A 17,376-nucleotide genomic window follows, 5' to 3' on the forward strand; every position below is an offset into this window, starting at 1 on the left:
TTTCATGAGAAAACTTGAAGAAAAAAAAGCTAAGGATTTTGGGGCAGAAACAAAGAATCTGGGTTTCTGATGATGTTGTCTTGCACCTGAATTGGTTTCATGAAGTGCCTACCTTTTGTGAAAGAAAAAAATGAAATTTTTTTCTATTTGATTAAGCTATAAGTTGGATTTTCTCTACATTCCCAGCTGAATTAACACAGACTATACTTCATACTTGGAGTGGGTTTTATTTTACTTTATAAAAATTTTGTTTTGTTTCCTTAAAGAAATTTTTTTTTTCATAATATTGTACATGCTCAAGCAGAGCAAAATTCAAACATTAGCAAAATGGCTGACTAGGATGTTGCAGATGCTTGTTTCCCCACAGAAACATCAAATAAATAGCTACAGACTGACTAAAATAACTTTGTAGGAACTATGGAAACCAGTCAGAGATCTGTGGCAACCCAGCAAATGCCCAATCAAGAAAAAGCCACTTGCAAAATGATAGGACATTCTGTGATAATTTTACTCACCCTTACCCTACTCTATCTCTGGCACAGTGCAGCACAAAGAGAAGTAAATGGCCCAGTTCTCCATTCCCTTCCTCAGGAGAGAAGGATTCGAGCAGGACTAGTTTGAGGCATTCTTGCCTATCAGTGGGTTGCCCAAGAGACTGGTTTCAGACTCGCCTCGTTCAGAGCACATACAGGGAATGCGGCATGGTTTGAATCTCAGGCTGAGGGCCAAGGAAGGCAGTGGTGGGCACCATAGCACATGAAAACTACAGGGAGACTACAGACCTCTGGATGTGTAGGAGGAAGAGGTTATGCACAGAGGAATACCATACAATATCTAAGGCCTTCAGAAGAAGCTTGGGTGAGATTCTGGGAAATTAAGACATTTACAGGCAGCCAGAGGAAACAAGAAAAAAAAAAAAAAACAGCATACACAGGCCCAGACAGGATGCATGCCCAGAAAAGACCTGAGATGACCTTAAGCACACTCCCTACACCGTTCCCAAGGCTCAGGTGCTTGATAAGTAGTGAAGGTCTTTCATGTCAGTCTTCAAAGACTGGAAGGGGTGGTTTTTTCAAATGTCAAATTTTCAGCAAAAAAATCATAGAACACGCAAAGAAAGGAAGAAGCCTGGCTCATCCAAAGGAACAAAATAAATCTTCAGAAACTATTCTGTAAAGACACACAAATTAATTGGATTTGCTCAGAAAAGACTTTAAAACAACTATCTTAAATATGCTCAATGAGCTAATGAGAAATAATGAAATCAGGGAAATGATCCATGAACAAAATTTCTGTCAACAAAGAAACAAATTATTTAAAAGAACCAAATTCTGGAACTGGAAAATACAGTAGCTGAATTGAAAAATTTACTAGAAGGGTTCAACAGCAGACTTGAACAGGCAAAAGAAAGAATCAGTGAACTTGAAGGCAAGTTATTTGAAATGATCAAGTCTGAGGAGCAAAATCAAAGAAAAAAGAAAAGTGAACAGAGTCTGAAGGACTTATGCAATACCATCAGGCAGACCAATTGATGCATTACTGGAGTCCAGAAGGAGAAAAAAGAGAAAGGGTGGAAAGATAATTTAGAGAAATAATAGCTGAAAACTTATCAAATTTGAGGAAAGACATGGCTCTACAAATCAAAGAAACTCAAGGAATCCACGTTTGATAAACCCAGAGTCCGACATCAAGACACATTATCATGAAACTGTCAAAAGTAAAAGACAAAGAGTGTCTGCAAAGCAACAAAAGTAAATGTGGTATGTACATACAGTAGAATATTATTCAGTCTAAGAAATGAAATTCTGATACATGCTACAGAATGGATGAACCTGGAAGACATTATGCTAAATGAAATAAGCCAGGCACAAAAGGATATATCTTGTATGATTCCTCTTATATGAGGTGCCTGGAGTAGAGAAATAAGTAGATTGGTGATTGTCAGGTGTTGGAGAAGAGGGAAATGGGAAAACTAAAGTTATTGTTTAATGTGTGCAGTTTCAGAAGAAGATGGAAAAAGCTCTGGAGATGGATGGTTGCACAGTAATGTGAATTTACTTAATACCACAGAACTGAAAACTTAAAAATGGTTAAAATGATAAGTGTTATGCATGTTTAACACCAATTTAAAGAACGAATATAAATAAACTTTTAGAACTCAAAAAATTGAAATGAACCTCATTATTTAGAAATAGCCATCATTAATGTTAGGTGAACATTATTTTAGACACGTTCCTATGGTTGTGTTCACATGAAAAGATGGATGAATGGATAGATAGAAGGAAATACTTTTACAGAAATGGCATGCGTTATACATGTTATTTAATGAAATAGTATTCAACAGGAAAAATAAAATGGTTAGAGTCATAAATTTTTAAAAATATAAGTTCCTGGCCAGGCATGGTGTCTCATGCTTGTAATCCCAGCACTTTGGGAGGCTGAGGTGGGCAGATCTCTTGAGGTCAGGAGTTCAAGCCCAGCCTGGCCAACATGATGAAACCCCGACTCTACTTAAAAAAAAAAAAAATAGAAAAATTAACTGGGCATGATGGTGTGTGCCTGTGATCCCAGTTACTCAGGAGGCGAGGCAGGAGAATCCCTTGAACCCAGAGGGAGGAGCCTTCAGTGAGCCGAGATTGTGCCACTGCACTCCAGCCTGGGCAACAAAGCAAGACTTCAGCTCCAAAAAAAATAAAAAGTTCCTTCTGTTAAAAAAGCAAGATAAAAAACATTGTCCCATTTTTTGTACATTGTTTATGTTGGTAAAATATTCATAACATAAAATTTACCATTTTAACCATTTTTTAATTGCATACCCTATTTAAATACTGTGTTCTACACAGAATTGATTGACTTCCAGCCTGAAAGATGAAATACATACTGCTAATGTATTGCACTTTTCATCTTCCCTGCCTCCACTTTCTGATTTTTAAAAGTGATATTGCTATTTTTATAGTCATAGTTTATAGTTTTACCTTTTGTTTTGTGACTACAATTTCCACATTTGCTACATAACTAGCTTTATTTTCTCTAGTTTTACAGTTAATTATATTCAGTGATCAAGACTAGTCCTTTTACTGTGGCTTCTCCATGTCTTTGTTCTTAATTTTGAATGATCTTTTAATTCCCCTCTCACACATACTTTGCCCTACTTCCCTCCACCAATTTAAAGAGGTACTTCATGTTTGAGAATGCCTGAGGCTTTTATACTTAACCAGATCTTGGCTGAGTGGTTTTTAATCTCTTTTGCTTTTGTTCAGAACTTAGTAAATAAACATTGCTCTGTTGTCTTCAGGCATTCATTGTTGCCTCAGAGAATTCAGAGAAGAGTCTGATCATTTCCTCTTCTTCCCTCCTCCTCCTCGTCCCCCCACCATAGCATTCTGCCATTGGCGCCCAAAATTTACGTCCTTCTCATACGCAGAATACATTCATTCCATCCCAGTACCCCAAAATTCTTAACTCGTTCCACCACCAACTAAGAAGTCTAAAGTCCAGAGTTTAACCTAATATCATTTAAATCAGATGTGGATGAGGCCAGTTTTTCTTAAGCTGTGAGCCTGTGAAATGAAACAGGTTATGTGCATTCGAAACACAGTGGTGGGACAGGCATAGCACAGACATTTCCATTCCAAAAGGGAAAAATAGGAAGAAAGGAATGATAGAAAAATCCCAAGCAAGTCTTAAAACCAGCAAGGCAAACAGCATTAAATCTTAAGGCTCAAGAATAATCTTTGATTCCATGTCCTGCCTCTGGACACATTGGGGTAGGACTTGCGTTGCTATAAAGGGATACCTGAGACTGGGTAATTTATAAAGAAAAGAGGTTTTATTTTGTCTCATGGTACTGCAGGCTGTACAGGAAGCATGGTGCTGCCATCTGCTTCTGGTGAGGGTCTCAGGAAGCTCACAATCATGGTAGAAGTCAGCAAGGAGCCAGCAAGTTACATGGAAGAGCAGGAGCAGGAAAGAGGAGGGAGGTGCCACATCCTCTTTAACAAGCAGATTGCATGTGAACTCACTTATCACCAAGGGCATGATGCTGAGCTATTCATTGAGGGATCCACCCTAGTGATCCAAACACCTCCCACCAGGCCCCACCTCCAACACTGGGAATTCCATTTCAGTGTGAGATTTGGAGGGCACAGATATCCAGACCATATCCAGCCTCAAGGTTCTGGGCAACCCTGCCTCTGTATTTTTGCAGGGCACAGACCATGCTGCAGCTCTCACAGATTGGAGTCTCGTGTCTCTCCTAGGCTGGAGTTGCACACTGGTAGGCCCTACCCTTCCAGGGTTTCAGAGACAGCCCCAATCCCATGGCATGTCTGAGCATTGCCCTAGTGGAGGCTTCCTATGGTGGCTTTGCCCTCACACCTCTACTTCGTATCACTCTATTGGGGGGTTTCTGCAGTGGCCGTGCCCCATGACAGCTCTCAGCCTGGGCACTCAACGCTTTTCTGGCATCCTTTGAAATATGGTTGGAGGCAGCCACACCATCACAGCTCATGCACTTGCACACCCATGGAGATGGCACTGTGCAAACACCATGCCAAGGTTTATCACCTGTGCCTTCTAGAAGGGTGATCTGAGCTGCACCTGAGCCTACTTGAGCAACAGCTGGCGTAACCAAGGAGCACTGCACCAGAATTTAGGGAGCAGAGCCTTAACATTGTTCTGCCACAGGCCCCGGAGTTCAGGGCCTGTGATGGATAGGGCAACTCTGAACATCTCTGAAATACCTTACTGGTCATTCTCCCATTGTCTTGGTAAATAGCATCTGGCTTACTTCCATCCACACGAATTCCCTTAACAGATGCTTGCACCGCACCTTTGGTTTCTCCTCAACAAGCTGTATCATTCTTTACAACATGGCTAGGCTGAGAATTTTCCAAATCTTTAAATTTTGCTTCCCTTGTGATTATAGAGTTCATCTTTTATTTGTTTCTATCTTCTCACATTTTACCGTAAGCCAAGAGAAGCCACAAACACCCTCAAGACTGCTTGGATATTTTTTCCACTAAATATCCTGTTTCATCACTCTCAGATTTCTTCCACAGAACACTAGGACACAGGCACAATCGTACCAGGTTCTTTGCCACTTTATTACAAGATTACCCTTTCTTCTGTTTCCAGTAACATGTTTCTCATTTTTTTCTGAGCCCTCATTAGAATGGCCTTTACCATCCAACATTTTGACTGTGACCACTAAGGTAATCTCGAAGAAGATTAAAGCTTTCTCAACCGTTCTGCTTTTCTTTTGAGCCCTCACCACTCTTAATGCTCCTTCCACAGCAACGTAGATTTTTTCTAGCATGCACATCCATACTCCTCCAGCCTCTACCCATGACCCAGTTCCAAAGTTACTTCCACATGTTTAGGTATTTGTTACGTCAGCCTCCTGCTACTGGTGCCAACTTCTGCCTTAGTATGTTCAGGCTCCTATAACAAAATTCTCAAACTGGATAATTTATAAACAAATTTATCGCTCACATTTCTAGAGACTGGGAAGTCTAAAACCAAGACACCGGCAGATTCAAAGTCTGGTAAGGGCCTTTTCTCATAGATGGTACCTTCTAGCTGTAGCATCACAGAAGGGGCAAACAGCGTCCTCAAACCTCTCTTATAATGGTACTAATCTTATCCATGAGGGCAGAGCCTTCATGACCTTATTACCTCCCAAAGGCCCCTCCTCCAAAAACCATCACCTTGGGAGTTTTAACATAGGAAGTTTGAGGAAGACATTTAGATTGGAGCGAGCACTAAACTTATTCATGAGGGTTCTACTCTTAGTGCTGTAATTACCTGCCATAGGCCCCCTCCCCCCATAACTATCACCTTGGGGTGAGGATTTCAACATAGGAATTTAGAGGGGGACACAAACGGTCAGTCTGTATAATACCAAGTGTATTCAGGTTGAAATTCTAAACTTGAAAGGATGTAATGAATTTGAACAATGTAGTATTGAAAAAATGTTAAAACCACAATGTTTTTATTTTATAGTTAGCCTGTCTCATCTAGAGAATCCCAGAACTTTTTCTTTCCTGTATTTTACATGTGTCTCACAGCTTTAAAAGAGAAATTGGAACTCAAACCAGTGAACCTCTTTTACTTCTTTTTTTTTTTTTTTTTTGAGATGGAGTCTCACTGTGTCTCCCAGGCTGGAGTGCAGTGGTGAGATCTCAGCTCACTGCAAGCTCCGCCTTCTGGGTTCACACCATTCTCCAGTCTCAGCCTCCCGAGTAGCTGGGACTACAGGCGTCCGCCACCATGCCTGGCTAATTTCTTGTATTTTTAGTAAAGACGGGGTTTCACTGTGTTAGCCAGGATGGTCTTGATCTCCTGACCTCGTGATCCGCCCACCTTGGCCTCTCAAAGTGCTAGGATTACAGGCGTGAGCCACTGCGCCCAGCTGAACCTCTTTTACTTCTAAAAGACCTGTACAGGCTTCACTTTTAAAATACGCTGATACGTTAAAATGTTTGGGGGGTGTTGGCTTTTTTTTTCCCATTGCAGAGGTCATATAAGGAAGTTTACTTTTATTTGGCTTGGTATTCTATTTGGAGCTTCATGTAATAACCCTTAAATGTGTGCCAAAGACTTGATTTAGATATAAAGTATAGTAAAATAAAGTAAGATGTATTCTCTGTCATGCTTTTGCCGTATGCAGAAAAATGATTATAATTTTCTTGTGTGCTTTCTGGGCTTTTTGATTGAAAACATTGATACTGTAGATTGTAGGTATGTTAAGAACCCCTCAGTTACCTTTCTGGTAATGATTTACATTGTTCTTTTTTTTGGGGTGGGGGATGGAGTTTTGCTTGTGTCACCCAGGCTGGAGTGCAGTGGCGCGATCTGGGCTCACTGCAACCTCCGCCTCGCGGGTTCAAGCAATTCTCCTGCCTCAGCCTCCTGAGTGACTGGGATTATAGGTCCTCGCCACCATGTCGGGCTGATTTTTTGTATTTTTAGTAGAGATGGGTTTTGCCGTTTTGAGCAGGCTGGTCTCGAACTCCTGACCTCAGGTGATCCGCCTGCCTCGGCCTCCCAGAGTGCTGGAATTACAGGTGTGAGCCACCATGCCCAGCCGATTTAGGTTGTTCTTTACGCACTAGTTTGAATTCTGTTAGCTAGACAACAGTTAACTTCCTTGATTACAGTTTATAGGAATCATGTCTCAGGACCTGAACTAAAACTGTGTACAGTTGTTTAATGAGGCTGCTTGAAATTTCAATTGATTTGTTTTTAGCTCTATTTGTAGATTATGTGTGCTGTATCTGTAACCTAAGTTTTTAGTCTTTAAGAAGATTCTGTGTGACACTCTCTCACATGGGCTCGTGCTCTCTCTGTTGTGCTCTCTCTCTCACACACACACACACGCACATACACATACCTCGGTAAACTGTGTTTAGACCATGCTTTTGTTGGACTATTACTGTGAAAGTAATGAGTTTGGTTACCCTACTTTTACTACATAGTTATATGCAAAAGACACATAACCATTGTCTCCAGTGCTCCATTCCTAGCATATACCACTTAGTCTGTTTTATCCTACTATAGCAGAATACCTGAGACTGGGTAACTTAAAATGAACAGAAGTTTAATGGCTTATATTCTAGAGGCTGGGAAATCCAGTATCAAGGTCCCGGCATCTTGTGAGGGCTTCTTGTTGCATCCTCACCTGGCAGAAGACAAGAGGGCAAGAGAGAGCAAGAGGGGGCTGCACTCACACATGGCGGTGGAGCCTCATGGCCTTATCACCTCTTCTTAAAGGTCCCCACTCTTAATACTATTACAGTGGCAGTTAAATTTCAACATCAGTTTTACAGGGGACAAGCATTCAAACTACAGCATTCTGCCTGCAGGCCCCCCACATCTCATGTCCTCCTCATAAACAAAATAATTCATTTCATCTAAATAGCCCCACAAGCCTTAACTTGTAACAGCTTCAACGTAGAAGTCCAGAGTCTCATCTAAATTAAATGTGAGACTAGTCTTTTTTTAAATGAATCTTTTCCCTTTTTGCTTTTATGCTCCAAAGGTTCTTCCTTATCTAGTGACTATGTAAACTGTCATTAATAGTCAAGTGAAATTCACAAATTTGGAGGCTCTTTGATTTGTTTTTTGTTTTTTTAATTTACTACTTAAGCAGAATTTCTTGTTGCTAATTATAGTATTTAAACTGAACTTATTGTTATGAACTTACTGAAGAAATAGCTTTCCTCCTTTCTTTCAAACATGGGATTTCTTCTAGATTTTGCCTAATAGGAATTTAATATTAGGGTAAATAATCTTATCTTTTGTTTGCTTTGTTGAATAAGAGCCAGTGGATGTTTTAATTTTTCAAATGATGATATTTTCACTCAAAAATTTAAGTATGAAAAGAATGAAAATCTAAATGAATATTTATAAATGCCTCACATAGTTCTGATTTTAATTTGTTTTTAATTTCCTTTTTAGCTACTCCCTAATGGTAAAGCACTGTTGATTTGTTTTGCAGAATCCTTGCAGCCTTTCCTGGAAGCTTGTAGCAACTCTTCATTTTTTCGTACTTGCTCTGTGCTGCTTCGAGCCCCTAGGCTTGATCTTCAAATACTAGAAAAACTCAGTATTATTTTACAGAAACTTTCCAAAATCAAGTAAGAATTTCTTATTTCTAACATTTTTTATTGAAAAATACCTTACTGTGATCATTTAGACCAGGGGTGTTTAATCTTTTGGCTTCCCTGGGCCACACTGGATGAAGAAGAATTGCCTTGTGCCACGCATAAAATACACTAACACTAATGATAGCTGATGTGCTAAAAACAAAACAAAACCTCATAGTGTTTTTAGAAAGCTTACAGATTTGTGTTGGGCCACATTCAAAGCCATCCTGGGCTGCATGCAGCCCAGCCCATGGGCTGCAGGTTGGACAAGTTTGATTTAGACCTTTCTGAATCCCATGCTACTTAAGCTTTGATTATTAAAAAAAATTTCCATTATACAGATGTAGAAAATTAAGATTCATGAATACTAATGCTGATCTAAGACCACATATTTAGTGACAGACTAGAATTAGAGTTCTGATCTCAGAACATCTAGTTGTTTCTATAGCTCATTTCAGATAAATGAACTTTAAATGCTTCATATAAAAGTAAGAGCAGTTTTTAGCAACCAAGTAATATCAGGATAAATTCTTGCATACTGGTATTCTGTAATACCACAGGTGAAAATAAAAAGATAAAAGTGTATTTTGCAAATTCTTATTGATGTACTAAAGTGAACTTAGGGAATGAGAATGAAGCAAGCAGAAGAGATTTTAAATTACTTTGGTAACAGGGTTTATTTTAGTGAACTCTTATGGACTGCCTACTGCCACTAATTTGGATTTTTTTATAAGAATCAAGGGCTTTCTGTTTCCTCATCTTTCTCCTGACTCAGAAACTTGTATAACCAGTTACTAAACTATAAATAAGGACATCGATTTTAAGTTGTATTGGTATACTCTAGTGTTTCCTTTGAGGCAAATCTGGACACCTTCTATCTCAACTCATTTGTATAACAGTAACATTTTTATTTTGATTTAGGTTCATCTCTTCTCCTCCTGGCGTCATCCCCTCATCCATGATTCCCATGGTAGAGAATTTAGATTTTACCAGGCTTCCATATGCTTGAGTAGTAAATGCAATGCATCTTGAAATTATTTGTAGATAGAGATTAAGAGATCCATGTGTTCTATTTGGTAACATGCCTAGTAGAGGATTGTAATAAATTATTGTCAAATTATAACCTTGTAATTTGACTGACCAAATTACTAGCGCTGAATTTATCAATTTACTGTCTTCCTTTTCTTGCATACTATACCGTGATTCTCTTGATTTCAGTAAATTCCTAGTAAGGCCTATTGCAGTTACCCTATGGTGCCATGAAGCTGCAATAACATTACTTAGATTTAATTCTTTTTTACTTCTTAATTCATGGGATTTTTTTTTTTTTAAAGTAGTCCCAAAGTGCAAGTATAACCTTGGGCCAAAATGTTTTACTATTCGTGATATGTTTGTAGCTTAGGTTCATTTTAGACTTAGATTAAAAAAACAAAGCTTGAACAAGAGGACTGGGAATAGTTGATGCTCAAGCAAATCTTAAAATAAATCTTTAAGACCACAAAATATGTAAATCCTGTTGTATTAGGATAGTACATAAGGTTACTTGACAAACTCTCTTGAAAGAGTTTGTCAAATAACTAGACAAGGAAATAAGAAACATAGCTAGACAAGGAAATAAGAAACAGATTCTTAATGATTGAAATGAAATTACTGACGAGTTATTAGAAAGAGGATGGTTGAACAAGTATTCTATAGCCAAGTCAAAAGATAAACCAATATTCTGCCACTTTAAAAAGGCCTGCTTACTCAAAATAGGATGATCAAATGTTTGTCTGTTTTGCCAGCTGTGAAAAAAAAATTCTCACGCTCTCTAATAGTGAATAGGGTGCAATTTTCACGGTTGTAAAATGGTTCCAGGCTGGGCACAGTGGTTCACATCTGTAGTCTCAGCACTTTGGGAGGCGAAGGAAGGAGGATCGCCTGAGCCCAGAAGTTCAAGACCAGCCTTGGCAACATAGTGACACCCTGTCCCTACAAAAAATAAACAAAATTAGCCAGGTTTGGTGATGTGCGCCTGTAGTTCTAGCTACTTGGGAGGCTGAGATGGGAGGATTGCTTGAGCTGGGGAGGTTGAGGCTGCAGTAAGCTGTGTTCATGCCACTGCACTCCACCTGGGTGCCAGAATAAGACCTTGTCTCAAAAGAAAAAAAGGTTTTCTTTTTTCCCCAGTGGTTTTCTGCTTCAGGTTTATCTCATAAAACCTATTTTGTTTGTTTCAGCATCCTAATCTTTTAGTCGCCTATTTTCTCCACTGTTTTTAAAAACAGATGCCATTTCCTCATGTTTACACATAAATTATCTTTCAGTGTCATTGCAGATAAACTCTCTAAGTATGTGTAATTAAATAATGTATTCATTTTTTTTTTTTTTACAGGAGTAATAAGAAGCTCTTTGAACTTTTTACGATTCATCTGATGCTTCAAGAAATACAAAGGACAACAAACCCAGAGCATGCATTTCTCTGTATTAATCTAAATTCAACTCTGTTCAATTTGGGTTTAACAAAATGTAACTCCCTGGTCTCCAGTGCAAGCCATTAGACTGGCTAATTTTTTAATATAGTATATGTGGTGCTTATTTATAAACATGTAGAAATTACCAAAGTAACTACAATTCTACCAAGTAAAGTTATCAGTAGCATCATTTATCATGAAAAATAAATAATTTTTTTGAACTGTAAAAATGAAATCTGTAGAAGGTATTGGAACTTCTGGAATGTTTCAGTTCAGGTAAGGTAGTACTAATGTACAAGATGGCGTTTCTAGAATGTATGACATTGAAGTGACTTTTTGTAAAAATATATTAGGAAAATTATTTCTTAAAATTATGTGATTATTTGGAATAAAATTGGTTCTTATGTGAGAACAGGGTTAAATAATACTGTCTATTTTCTTAATATATTAGAATCCTTGCTTTTGAAAGCAAAAATATATATCTTCAAACTATCATCTTGATACCATAACTTTTCTATATACTGTGTCCTAGATTAACAGATGTTGATTTTTTTTTTATTGTGCTCTTTGTGGGATAGAAAAAGTTTTTTATTGTGCTGTTCACAGTTTTAAAAACTTTTTTGTTTTCAAAATAATTATTACTGGAGCATGTATATACAAGGCAAGACATTTTTTAAACATTGAAAGTTAAAAATAATAGTCCTGTTACCAGAAATATCTCTTGGTATAGCCAAAGATGAGTAAAGTGGCCAGAGGTCTGGGTGAAGTAAAGGTGGTAAAACTTGGGACTTAGGACAGGATACTGAGAAACATTGTTTTAAAGAGTCATAAAATCATATATGATCAGTGTATAATCCCAGTTTCAGGAGTTAGAAGAAATTTTCAAGAAACTATTGGGCCTCTTCAAAAAAATACCAGAAAATGTGCCATTTTTGAAGTAGAAACAGAAAGCCATAATGAAAGAACAGGCCAGGGTGAGAATGGTGGAACCATAGAAACTTAAAAATGCAGAAGGCCAGGCACGGTAGCTTACGCCGGTAATCCCAGCACTCTAGGAGGCTGAGGTGGGCGGATCACCTAAGGTCAGGAGTTCAAGACCAGCCTTGCCAACATGGTGAAACCCCGTCTCTACAGAAAATACAGAATTAGCCAGGCGGTGGTGGGCGCCTGTGATCCTAGCTACTCGGGAGGCTAGGCAGGAGAATCACTTGAACCTGGGAGGCAGAGGTTCCAGTGAGCCGAGATCACGCCATTGCACTCCAGCCTGGGCAACAAAGTGAGATTCTGTCTCAAAAAAATAAAAATAAATAAAATAAAAATGCAGACGCCAAAGTGCACATTAGAAACAAAAAATAACTTCATAAAATAGGATTAGCATGACAAGAACAAACAAAAAGTTCTCTCGGAACTCAGAGTACATAGAGATGGTACTCATGAGAGTGGATGGCAGATACTAGGACAGAGCCTGGCACTTCTGCATGGCAGCATTTGGTGTCTCTGAAGAAAAGAACAGAACAAGTGGAGTGGAAGCAATATTCAGAAATATAGTTGAATAAAGATTCTGGTGGCCATAGAAAGAGCTGCATGTACAGATAGAAAGGGCTCATCATGTTCCAGAAAAACCTATGAGAAAAGGGTTCTATAATTAGATGCATCCTGGCCAAATGGTAAGTTATAAGGATAAAAGCACAAACAAAAGCCAGTTATTTACAAGAAAGGAAAAACCAGGCTAGCCTTATAGAATGCTGGAAGGTAATAGGGAGCTCTAGAGGAGAAGATTTTTAATCCAAGAATTTATCCCTAGTGAAGATGCCTTTCATAAGTGAAGACAATGGAAAGACAGCTTCAGACATTCAAGCTTTGAGAAATTATACCACTTATGTACTATTCTGGAGAAAGAAACGACTTAAAGATTAATCAACTTAGAGATGAAAGAAAACAGTTTATTAAATCAACCTCATATCAAAAGCACTGAACACTGAAACAACTTAAACATTAAATAATTGTAACTGTTTATAAGATGGAGTGAGATGTTAAATTCCTCAAAAGGATAAATAATGGAAAAAGCAGCCCCCTCGCTCTTCCTTCCTCCATCATCATGATGTGTACGGTTGACTCCATTTCTCACCCTGTCTTCTCACAAGTCTTTCAGGGTCAAGTGATTTCAGGCCAAGAAACAAAAAGCAAAATTGTCTCATTCCCCAGTGCATTCAGATGAAAACTGATAATAAAATCAGGTACAGTTCCAAGAGGAGACACTGGAGAGGAACCACGCTGGGTCTGTAAGGAATTGCAAATGAGATGGCACACATATTTATGCTGTATCAAGGTCACTGTCATCTTACCATATCAGACTGAAAATGTCACCACCATCTGGACAGTCTGATATGTTTTATTGGGAAAATGTTTTTTCTCTTTGTGTATATGCTCTGCACTAGTAGGGTGGTTTAGTAACAAATATGTGAAACCTTTTATTAGAAAAAAATTGTTTTTAAATAATGGGAAAAGCAATATGTTAGTAAGTATCTGGGTAAGACTATCTTAGCCTTTGTTAACAAAAACTAAGAATTGATGGGGCCTTGAGATTGAGGTAGAGATGAAAGAGGAGCTGTTAACTACAGTGTTCTACATTTATCATCAGAAAGAGTTGAAGTGTTAATTTCACTGTTAGAAAAATGTAAGACACAGAATCCTTTTGGAAAATATCAAGGAAACTATTAAAAATAGCATAAATATTCTCAAAACACTGAAAAAGAAAAATGAAATATATAGATATAGCAAAAAATAGAATGACAGGAATGTGAACAAAAATATTTAGGATAAAGAAGTTTTAAAAATTATAAGTTCTTTATGGTCATGTGCTAATAAATTTGAAAATCTGAATGAAATGGACTATTCTCTAGGAAAAGATCAAAACTGGCTTAAGAAATCTGCACTAGCAAACCGTTGCAGTCATTTATTTATTTATTTATTTATTTATTTATTTATTTTTTGTAGAGACAGGGTTTTGCCATGTTGCCCGGACTGGTCTTGAACTCCTGAGCTCGAGCAGTCTGCCTGCCTCAGCCTTCCAGAATGCTGGGATTACAAGCATGAACCAGTGTGCCTAGCCTACAGTCTTTTATAAAATTATCAAAGAATTCTTTTTTAAAATGGCTGCAAGTCCAGGTGTTTTACAAGTGGATTGTTTTAAAATTTCAACATGAAATATTTAAAGTTATTTAAACTGTCTCAGAATGTAGAAAAATCATCCAAATTCATTTTATGCAGTTAGCATGAATCTGGTATCAAACAGTTGGCAAAATGAGAAAGAATAAGATTTAAAAATCTCAAAGAATTATGGAGAAATTAATACCAACTGCATATGACAGAAACATTAATCCATGATTAAGTAGGATAACATACATTCCAGAAATACAAGATTAGCTTTCTAATAGAAAAATATATTTTGGCCAGGCTAAGTTTTTAGTATATTATTATTATTTAATCCTCATAATAACTTTGTGAGATGGGTCTTTTAATTGTTACCATTTTATAGATCAAAAAAGAAATGAGGTTAGGGAGATCTGAGTGACTAAGCCAGTATCATTGTTGTGACTAGAGCTCTCTTAGTTGAAGGGGAGTGAGAAGAAATTTGCAATACTAGATTTTTACCCATATTAGAGTTGTGACTAGAGTCCTTGAGTTTACCTCCTCTCTTCCAACCTTCAAATTTATTGGAATAACAAAAGAAATGTTTCTAGAGTAAACAATGTAAAATAGAAAATTTTTATTTTCAGCAGGGTGGTGGACTATATCTATTCTCCAGGTGCAGTGCAACTAAAAATGTTAAGAGTACATAAGCATGTGGTTGAGCTGGTGGCAAAGTAAAACAGTTCCTTGGAGGCCAGACATGATAAACAAATCCAAAGCAAAAGAAAAAATTTAAAAAAACAGAGATCAATGAAATTGAAAACAGGAAGTCAACACAACCAAAAGCTATCTCTTTGAAAAGATAATAAAATTAATAAAATTCCAGCCAGGCTAACTTAAAAAAAAAACAAAAACAAACAAAAAACAAGAGAAGGCACAGATTGCTAATACCAAAAATGAAAGAGGGGACAGTACTGTAGATTCCATGTTCATAGATAGGAAGACTCAATATTGTTAAGATGTCTGTTCTTCCCAACTTGATCTATAGATACAACGGAAATCCTATTCAAAATCCTAACAAGTTATTTTGTGAGTACCAACTGACTTTCTCCCATGAATTATGAACTTTCCTAATGACATCTAGAAGGCTAAACTTTCTAGGTTTTCATAGCTAGAGAGGAGCTAGGGAGGAGGCATCAAGGCCTGGCTTCAAAGCTTCAAAGGACAGGCTGACTCTCTTGTTAGAGTTTAATGGAGCTGGTGACTTTAACTTGAAGGCAATGCTCATTTACCATTCTGAAAATCCTAGGGCCCTTAAGAATTATGCTAAATCTCCCCTGCCTGTACTCTATAAATGGAAGAACAAAGCCTGGATGACAGCACATCTGTTTACAGCATCATTTCCTGAATACTTTAAGCCTGCTGTTGAGACCTACTGCTCAGATAAAAAAAGACTCCTCTGAAAACATTACCACTTATTAACAGTGCACCCAGTGACCAAAGAGCTCTACCATGGACATGTACAAGATTACTGTTTCCATGCCTGATAACATAACATCCATTCTGCAGCCTGTGAACCAAAATGTAATTTCAACTTTCAAGTCAATTTGCTTCTCCATATATACTTTATAATTCATGGGAGAAAGTCAAAATGTCAACATTAACAGGAGTTTGGAAAAAGTTGATTCCAATCCTCACGAATGACTCTGAGGGGTTTAAGACTTCAATGGAGGAAGTAACTGCTGATGTGGTGGAAATTGCAAATGAACTAGAATCAGATGTGGAGCCTAAGATGGCATGGTCTTCCAATAGAAGGCTGTTTCATCTACAGTGAAAATCTGTTGTGTAGTGTAGCCACTTCATCAGTGGTCTTACCTCAGTCTTGTGGAGAACTTGCTGCAGCTTCTTCACCAGCACTTGCTGCTTCAACTTGCACTTTTATGTTATGGAGATGATTTCTTTCCTAAAACCTCATGAACCAACCTCTGCTAGCTTCAACCTTTCCTTCTGCAGCTTCCTCAGCCTTCATAGAATTGAAGAGAGTTAGGGCCTTGCTTTGGATTAGGCTTTGGCTTAAAGGAATATTGTGGCCGATTTGTATCAAGACCACTAAAACTTTCTCCTTATCAGCAATAAAGCTGCTGTGTTTTCTTATCATTTGTGTGTTCTCTAGAGTAGTGCTTTTAATTTCCTTTAAGAACGTTTCCTTTGCTTTCACAACTTCGTAGTTTGGCACAAGAGGCCTAGCCTTCAGCTTTTCCTGGCTTTGGACATGCTAAACCCAACCATTTCTAGCTTTTCATTTAAAGTGAGAGATGTGAGACTCTTCCTTTCACTTGGACACTTAGAGGGAATTTTAAGGTTATTAATTGGCCTAATTTCAGTATTATTATGTCTCAGGAAATGAAGAGAGATCCAAGGGGAGGGAGAGATGGGGGATCAGCCAGTCAGTGGAGCAGTCATAACACACATTTATCAGTTAAGTTTGCTGTCTTACATGGGTGTGGTTCTTGGCATCCTAAAACAATTACAATAGTAACATCAGAGATTATTGGCCAGGCACGATGGCTCACTCTTGTAACCCCAGCACTTTGGGAAGCTGAGGCTAGAGGATTGCTTGAGGCCAGGAGTTTGAGACCAGCCTGGGCAACATAGCAAGACCCTGTTTCTACAAAAAGAGTAAAAATAAAAATAAACCAGCCAGTTGTAGTGGCAGGCACTTGTAGTCCTAGCAACTTGAGAAGCTGAGGCAGGAGGATCACATGAGCCCAGGAGTTGGAGGCTGCAGTGAGCTATGATCACACCACTGCACTCCAGTCTGGGCAACAGAGTGAGACCCCGTCTCAAAAAAAAAAAAAATAGATTACTGATCACAGATCACCATGACAGATATAATAACATAATAGTAACAGAAAAGTTGAAAAATGCAAATTACCAAAATGTGAGCTCACGCTTTTGGAAAAAATGGTTCCAATAGACTCACCAGATGCAGGGTGCCACAAATCTTCGATTTGTAAAAAACGAAGTATCTGTGAACCACAGTAAAGGTGAAGTGCAACAAAATTATGGTATGCCTGTATGGAAACGCAGAGCTCACACCCTTCTGATGAACAGACAAGTGTCGGATCCTTTTCTGTGCTAGC

General features: G+C 38.2%; 1 protein-coding gene across 19 annotated transcripts in view; it reads left to right on the forward strand.

Annotated features, from left to right (window-relative positions):
* CCDC138 (coiled-coil domain containing 138) overlaps nt 1-17,376 on the forward strand; it is a 100,338-nt gene that overhangs the window by 80,022 nt on the left and 2,940 nt on the right. For 7 of the 19 annotated variants that reach the window (XM_063648530.1, XM_063648525.1, XM_054475324.2 and 4 more), the window contains 2 exons: nt 8,501-8,639; nt 11,023-11,111. In XM_063648530.1, the coding sequence (XP_063504600.1) occupies nt 8,501-8,639; nt 11,023-11,111 (228 nt within the window). Of the gene's footprint in view, nt 1-8,500; nt 8,640-11,022; nt 11,527-17,376 lie in introns of those variants that run through there. The other 12 variants (XM_054475321.1, XM_054475329.2, XM_054475325.2 and 9 more) reach the window with 4 other exon arrangements.

Source organism: Pongo pygmaeus, chromosome 12 (genome assembly GCF_028885625.2).
Source record: "Pongo pygmaeus isolate AG05252 chromosome 12, NHGRI_mPonPyg2-v2.0_pri, whole genome shotgun sequence".
Lineage (NCBI taxonomy): Eukaryota > Metazoa > Chordata > Mammalia > Primates > Hominidae > Pongo > Pongo pygmaeus.